This window comes from Marmota flaviventris, chromosome 15 (assembly GCF_047511675.1).
Source record: "Marmota flaviventris isolate mMarFla1 chromosome 15, mMarFla1.hap1, whole genome shotgun sequence".
Taxonomy (NCBI): domain Eukaryota; kingdom Metazoa; phylum Chordata; class Mammalia; order Rodentia; family Sciuridae; genus Marmota; species Marmota flaviventris.
In genome coordinates, this window is record NC_092512.1 from 42,252,937 (window position 1) to 42,261,332 (window position 8,396).

The 8,396-nt window shown below is 38.3% G+C and overlaps 1 protein-coding gene across 5 annotated transcripts; it reads left to right on the forward strand.

Annotated features, from left to right (window-relative positions):
- Positions 1 to 7,425, forward strand: Rbm12b (RNA binding motif protein 12B). 5 transcript variants are annotated; one of them, XM_071602246.1, is made up of 3 exons: positions 1 to 358; positions 3,325 to 3,374; positions 3,946 to 7,425. In XM_071602246.1, exon 3 carries the CDS (start codon positions 3,974 to 3,976, stop codon positions 6,839 to 6,841), a length of 2,868 nt encoding a protein of 955 aa, XP_071458347.1. In that variant the 5' UTR covers positions 1 to 358; positions 3,325 to 3,374; positions 3,946 to 3,973; the 3' UTR covers positions 6,842 to 7,425. The 5 variants fall into 5 exon arrangements, with proteins under 5 accessions (XP_071458347.1, XP_071458348.1, XP_027803825.2 ...); XM_071602247.1 differs by having other exon boundaries at positions 1 to 111; positions 291 to 358; positions 578 to 7,425; XM_027948024.2 differs by having other exon boundaries at positions 1 to 111.
- The last annotated feature ends 971 nt before the right edge of the window (positions 7,426 to 8,396 follow it).

The window sequence follows — 8,396 nt, forward strand, 5'->3', positions numbered from 1 at the left end:
GGGAGAGTGGGCGCCATCTTGTTCGGGCTCACTGAGGGTTCTGCCTGTTCAGTGGAGGCTGCTGCGAAGAGTGCCCCAGCCCCTGGCCTGTGTGTCCGAGTCGGAGCAGTGGTGTGTGTTTACTGCCAAGTGCGAAGCAGTCACCCGTGGGGCGTCGGGGTGGGCAGGGTTGGCGACCGAGCCGGAGGAACAGGGAAAGGCGGGGCCGGCGGCCGCGCCAGGATCTAGCGTAGCCTGTGCCGTTAGGGCACCCTCTTCTAGCTAAACACCGACTCTCCCTCTCCCGTCAGCCTCCATGTGGCGGTGTGTGTGCGCTTCCCAGTGATCTTGACACTGAAGATCGCGAAGGATCTCATAGGTATTTTTTTCTTTGCTATGTCATCGTAGTCAGTGGTGGCAGGGAAGCTCTGAAGGCCCTGCTCATTAGGCTTGAGAGGGGCAAAAGCGTTTTAGTTAGATTTGAGGGCAGTTCATCCAGTGGTGAGTTAGGGTGGAATGTTCGCCCTTGGGACGGTGTAAAGGAAAGGCACGGAGGTTGGGCGGTCCTGGTTAATTGGAAGGCTGATTTTGGCTGAAGGTCTTGGCGACAGCATCGGATCCCACGTAGCAACTTTGGCCTGGCGTAAAAGAAGGAAGCTCTGACCCCTGGGAGTGTGGACAAAGGCTTTGGGCTGTAGAATCGATGCCTTCGGATGATTGCCGTTTGACGATGATGGATATTATGGGAATTCCTGTGCCATGTGGATTCAACTTCATTTACAGTTCCTCCTGGGGACCATGGCCTTTGGTTTTTATTTTAACTATCTGCATTACAAAAGGCAGGTCATCAGAAAAAATAATTATGGAATGGGTAGATTATTTTTTTCCTGAAGTTCATATTTAGAATTTGAATATGCTTCATCATGACTTTGGGTTTTAAGAAGTAGTCAACAGGCAAAGTAAAAGAATTTTCTTTCCCTCACCATGTCTGGAAGATGACTTTTTATTTGCCAGTTAAAATCAAACGGATCTGACATAATTCAGTCGCCCCTCCTGTTTTCCTTTCAGTCTTGATTAAAAGATGCACATTTTATATTATTTAGCTGAAATGGTGATTAAGTGGGATGTAGCACTGGCTTAAATAAGCAATTATTTAAAATGCACTTGCCCTCAAATGAGCTTTTAGGGGTTCATTTCTTTTTCATAGAAGTTCTAAAAAAATCACTGTGTCCTTAACACAAAAATACTTTTGCATTCATAATTAGGAAAATTTTAGGAGCAGGATAATTTGTGTGTTTTGCTTTTTGTGTACTGTGTTGATAGAATTTTCTGGAGAATTTGCTTAAGAAAACAGCATATTGGAACTACATGAAAACAACTCATTTTGAAAGCTGGTCTTTTTTAGGTTGTCTTCTAGATTTGTTACTGTAGAGGGATTACCTAGTATCTCATTACCCTAGTATCTCAAGGACAAGGAAGTTTAATTATTAGTTTTATTTAACAGTGGCAAATTAGAATAAACTTTTTAAATAGTTTGCTTGAATTGGAATTCTTGGGATTGGTGATCATGAAACTACTTAGCTAAGATTGTTTTAGTTAAGATATTTAGGTAAGATAGCAAATTAGGATATATTATTAGAGATTTCTTGAATTTGACTCTGTTCCTTGTAGTGTCTCTAATTTGTTTGCTTGCAAATGAATTTATGTTCTCAGGGTAAATCCCTTGTAAATTAAAAAGAAGAAAGCTGGGCACAGAGAAAATGATGCTTATTTAATGATGCTTTGTAAAATTAAAAAAATAAAAAGTAGCTAAGCCAGTTAATAAGGAGTCTTGAAATATTAACATGGACAAGTTTTCCAGAAGCCATTCATAGATTTTGTTGAAGTGTTTGCTGTGGATATTAGTTTGTTGAAGAAACTAGGCTTATGCTGGAAAAAAAAAGTTGTATTATGCAGATAATTTATAGTAAACCTCACCAATATTTTTCAGACATAGCTTGTGCCAAGTAGTTTGTTGATATCTTTGCTCAGTTTATAGTTTAAAAAGTTTAATCTCTGGATCCTTTTTAAAGGAAAACCATCTTTCAGTTCTCAAGGAATATGTCTTTAGATTCCACTTTGTGGACAGTGGTGCTTAAGTAATGGTATTCAAGTGGTACTTAAGTAATGTGTGAAGCCAACATGTATTTACATATTAAAGACATGTTGGTTACAGTGATTAATTTGGCAGGTCTTAAATATTTTTGGTAAGACTTCATCAAATATTGTTAGCTTAGCTTGGATATGCATTAAATAATTAGATGCAAGTTTTCTACAAAAATGCTAAATTGGATTTTTCACTTGTTAATATTGGTAATCCCAATATTCTAAATATTTATACATTGTTGTCAGGGTTTCCTTAATAGAGTACAGGATAATGATTCAAAGTGGACTCATATTGGTGTGATAAGATTTTATATTAATCAACATTCAGATGAGTTTTAATAGTTATTGTTCTAGGATTATTGCATAAGGAGTTTTTTTTTTTTTTTTTTTAATTTTAGGGGTATTTTCTTTGATTATGGGATCATGAAATTTGGTTCTATGTTTGGAACATGAAGAACTTAAAATTGTATCCAGATAGTCACTTTCATTGGTTTTGATTTATTGCTTTAAAAATTGGGTTTTTGAATTTCAGGCTTTGGTGTTGTATTATTTGGTATTCATTGTATCATTTTGAATGGTCCATTAATTTGATTTGGTCTTAACCTTTTGAGGTAGAAGAGAATGGCAAGAGAGTTGGACATAAATATGAACTAGAAGCTTGGATTTTCATTGGGGGAAGTGATAGAAGGTCTTTTGTTGGAATGTGTGTTGTTTTTAAATTGATATTTGGATAACAGGGTTTTGTTGGTTGTTGTTTTAAGTGGATGTAAGCCACAAGAAGGAGTGGGGGTGTAGCTCAGTGGTAGCGTGACCCAGGGTTTGATCCCCAGTATGGGGGAAGAGTGAATGTAAACCTTCTATACATCAAAATGCATAGACCTTAATTCATCAAGCTTTGATAAATATACATACCCATGTAACCATCACTGAACTTAAAATATTTAACATTCCCTCATTCTGCTTCCAATCAAGGAGTAGTATAACTTTCAGCACATTTTTATGTTTAATAATTTGTAGATATCTGTCTACACTTGGGTTTTGCACTTTTTGCAAAGGGATAATTAATTTTGCCTTAGAATGCCCATAATTGCAGTTCCTTGTTTCACTTTTGATAGGTAATTCTGAAATGGATATCCTAATTGGGCACTGAAATCAATTACAGGGTTCAAAGATTAATTGTATTTCATTTTCTTTCCACAGTTAAGTTGCTTTTACAGAATTAACAGGTCTCCAAGAAATAAAAAGAACAGGTAAGACACCCAGAGTTTAAGGCTTTCACACAGGCTTGACAGAAATCATATAAAATAGAATAGTACATCTTGGTACCAGTGGCTTCTATTTTATGTCTAACCAGGGAAGCACAGTGTTAGGCAACATAATATCATGAGAAGACATTATATACTGACCATGGATGGCTTTTCTAAATATATTAAACTCATTGTGGTTGGTAAAATACTTTTAATCTCTCTTACATTTAGGAAACACGTTTCAGAATGAGTCTGAAAATAGTTTGGTCTTGTTGTGAAGTAGAATTTGGTAGACTTACAAAGGAAGATTTGATATTTTCGATGTTCCTATTGTATAGGATGGGTGATATGTTTCTTCAGGATAGTTGGTTTATTTGTATGTTTAGATGGATGGGAGAAAATTTATTCTTTGTTTTCTTTAAGAATTAGCTAAGATCAATATTTTTGTGAACTTGTATCTTGCTTTCATTTATAAATGCTGAAGGAAATGGGAACCAGGTAATTATTAAGTTTAGTTTAGGCTAAGGTACTTAAAAAATAAGACTTGCTATTATGTGTACCTTTTTGTCTGCAGGTCATTATTGCTGTGGTTTGAGCTCAGCATGGCTGTAGTCATCCGTTTACTGGGGCTTCCTTTTATTGCGGGGCCTGTGGATATTCGTCACTTCTTCACGGGATTGACTATTCCTGATGGAGGAGTGCATATAATTGGAGGGGAAGTTGGGGAGGCTTTTATTATTTTTGCAACAGATGAAGATGCAAGACGTGCCATAAGTCGATCAGGAGGGTTTATCAAGGACTCATCTGTAGAGCTCTTTCTTAGTAGCAAGGCAGAAATGCAGAAGACTATAGAAATGAAAAGAACTGATCGTGTAGGAAGAGGGCGACCAGGATCTGGGGCATCAGGGGTTGGCAGCCTATCAAATTTTATTGAGGCTATGAAGGAAGAAGAAAGTAATTCTGGATATGGCTCTTCAATGAATCAAGATGCTGGGTTTCATACTAATGGTACAGGACTTGATGATTTAAGGCCAAGAAAGACAAGGCCATTGAAGGCCGAGAATCCTTATTTATTTCTGCGAGGTTTGCCTTACTTAGTAAATGAAGATGATGTACGTGTCTTTTTCTCTGGTTTGTGTGTGGATGGAGTAATTTTCTTAAAACATCATGATGGCCGAAATAATGGTGATGCCATAGTAAAATTTGCTTCGTGTATCGATGCTTCAGGAGGTCTTAAGTGCCATAGAAGTTTTATGGGTTCAAGATTTATAGAAGTAATGCAAGGCTCAGAACAACAATGGATTGAGTTTGGTGGTAATGCAATTAAGGAGGATGAAGTCGCTATAAGATCTGAAGAACATTCTCCGAGAGGAATTAATGATAGACATTTTCGAAAACGGTCTCATTCAAAATCTCCCAGAACACGTTCTCGCTCCCCTCTTGGATTTTATGTTCACTTAAAAAATCTGTCACTAAGTATTAACAAAAGAGATTTAAGAAATTTCTTTAGAGACACTGATCTGACTAACGAACAGATTAAATTTTTATATAAAGATGAAAGAAGAACGCGATATGCCTTTGTGATGTTCAAGACTCTGAAAGACTATAATACTGCTCTTGGTTTACATAAGACTGTTTTACAGTATCGTCCAGTTCTTATTGATCCAGTTTCTAGAAAACAAATGCTGAAGTTCATTGAATGTTATGAAAAGAAGAGACCAGAGAAAGAGAGGCCAGGACATGTTTCACAAAAATATTCTCAAGAAAGCTATTCTGGCCAGAAACTGTGTATATATATAAGGAATTTCCCATTTGATGTTACAAAAGTTGAAGTGCAAAAGTTCTTTGCAGACTTTTCTCTTTCAGAGGATGATATTTACTTGCTTTTTGATGACAAAGGAGTTGGTTTGGGAGAAGCACTAGTGAAATTTAAATCAGAAGAACAGGCTATTAAAGCTGAACGTTTAAACCGAAGAAGATTCTTAGGGACAGAGGTATTGTTAAGACTTATATCTGAGGCACAAATGCAGGAGTTTGGTGTAAATTTTTCCTTGATGTCCAGTGAGAGAATACAAGGCCGTTCAGAGTCACATGATAGAGATGACCATTCCCATTTATTTGATCCAAAAGACCCACCGATTTACTCAGTGGGCCCTTCTGAAAACTTTAGGTATCAGCTAGAGGACTTGAGGCAACTAGATAACTTCAAGCATCCCCAGGGATATTTCCGACAGCCTGATAGGCGCCCTCCAGAAGACTTCAGGCACTCTCCGGAAGACTTCAGATTCCCTCCGGAGGACTTCAGACACTCCCCAGAGGGCTTTAGGCACCCTCGGGAGGAGCACTTCAGGCGGCCTCCTGAGGAAGACTTCAGGCGGCCTCGGGAGGACGAGTGGAGACGACCTCTTGAGGAAGACTGGAGGTGGCCACCTGAGGAGGACTTCAGACAGCCCCACGAGGAGGACTTCAGGCGGCCACCAGAGGAGGATTTCAGGCGCCCTTGGGAAGAGGATTTCAGGCGCCCCCCGGAAGAGGACTTCAGGCACCCTAGGGAGGAGGACTTCAGGCAGCCCCCTGAGGAGGACTTTAGGAGACCCCCTGAGGAGGATTTCAGGCATTCCCCTGAGGAGGACTTCAGGCGGTCACCCCTGGAGCACTTCAGGCGACCACCCCAGGAGCACTTCAGGCGACCACCCCAGGAGCACTTCAGGCGACCACCCCAGGAGCACTTCAGGCGCCCACCCCAGGAGCATTTCAGGCGCCCACCCCAGGAGCACTTCAGGCGACCGCCCCCGGAGCACTTCAGGCGACCGCCCCCAGAGCATTTTAGGCGACCACCCCCAGAGCATTTCAGGCGCTCCCGAGAGGAAGATTTCAGACATATGCCAGATGAAGACTTCAGGGGCCCTCCAAATGAGGACTTCAGACACCCTCCTGATGAGGACTTCAGGAGTCCCCAGGAAGATTTTAGATCCCCTTCTGATGAGGATTTCAGGCAGCTCCCGGAGGAAGACCTCAGGGAAGTTCCAGAGGAGGATCCTAGACTTCCTGACAATTTCAGACCTCCTGGTGAGGATTTTAGGAGCCCACCTGATGATTTTAGAAGTCATCGCCCTTTTGTGAATTTTGGTCGTCCAGAAGGTGGCAAATTTGATTTTGGAAAGCGTAATATGGGAGGTTTTCCTGAAGGGAGATTTATGCCTGATCAGAAGTTAAACTGTGGTTCAGGTAGAGTAACTCCTGTTAAGATAATGAATCTTCCATTTAAAGCTAATGTTAATGAAATTTTAGACTTTTTCCATGGTTATAGAATCATACCTGATTCAGTTTCAATACAGTATAATGAGCAAGGATTGCCTACAGGGGAAGCCATTGTAGCTATGATAAACTATAATGAAGCCATGGCTGCTATTAAAGATCTAAATGATAGGCCAGTTGGCCCCCGCAAAGTTAAGCTAATTTTGCTTTAGAGAGCATTTCTAATCCCACAGTATTGATGCAGTAAAATGCATTTTTTTAAAAAAGTGTTTATTTTTAGTTATATGGTGAAACAGTTTAATTTTGACCTGTGCATAGAAAAACTGTAAATAGTTGAATGTGAATCTGCTTCTTTTGCTTGCAAATTGCCATTTATTTTTTTTCTAACTTAAAATTATATATGTTTTTTTTTTTTTTTCTTTGCTAGGGCAGTGTTTAATTTTTGTTGATGTTATGGGTAAACCTCAGACTTATATGGAGTTGTAGTTGGGAAAAATAAATTTTATATTCACTTTTATTTCATTCTGTAGTCAGCATATATTACTGAAACTGTAATAAGGAAATGGTCAGTGACTAATTTTTCAGGTTTGGCATTTTCATCACTACCTGCCTACAGAATTCATGCCCTCTGGTCTGAGATATTGCTGTGTTAAGGTCTCCTGTTAATTATAAATAGTTAAAAATGAACAGACTGTGAAATTGAAATTTATTTGTGTAAAAAGCTTAGGGGATTCTTAAAGTTTCCATGTTCATAACTTTGCAAAGTTTTTTTAAAATAAAAGAAATTACAACTGAAGAGACTTAACTAATTAACTTATTTGTATAAAAGTATTGCAGTGGGTATTATGGTTTTTCAACAGCTCTATTAAACTACATTTTTGATGGGAGGGACCAAACATTCTGAAATATGTATAGTTCAGTGGTTTCTGCAACTTCTTATTAATCAGATTGATAAAATTAACATGAAATAGTCAAAAGACAATAAAAATAAGGTACCAGGGGGACTCTCGGGTCTTTGCTGGGAAGAATTTGATAAATGGATATAGTTTTTCTAGGAAGAAGTTACTGATGATTTACATAACTTGTTTATTTTTAGGTTCTCATATTTTAGCTTCAAACCTTGTATCCAAAGACTGACTTCATGTTGAGTTTTAAGATTGAATTTTTACTTTGATATTTAACATTTAGTGCAGACATTTTTGCAAATACTGGATTTGATTTTCTTTACCCATAGCAATTCCCATGGCTGACATTTATGGATCACTTTCTATGTGTTAGGCATGATAAGAGTTTTATATGCATGATCTCAGTATTCCCTAAAAGGTACAGGATTTATTATTTACCTCTGTGATAATATTATTTTTTATCCCAAATGAGATAATGAAGTTTTGAGAGTTAAGCAACTTGCCTGAAGTCACAGTAAGCCATGGAGCCAATTACCCAAAACAGACCACTTACTCAAGAGTATGTTCTTTAATACTTTCACTGCCTCACTTTGTTAAGTGGTATTTTTAATTTCAGGAAGACCATGCTGGAAATATTTTCAAGAGTAAATGCTATTTTCTTACCTTCATTGTCAGTTTAAAAAATGATAAAACTAGTGTGCTCAGACATTGTTAAACAAGGAGAAAGTAGCTTTAAGAGTTTTTTATATATGTAGGGTTTCTCTTGGGATACTCACATTATATATAGGCTTCTAATTCAGAATTTTTCATTTCATCCAACATGATTTGACTGCTTGGTCTTTCATAGTTTGTATAAAATTTA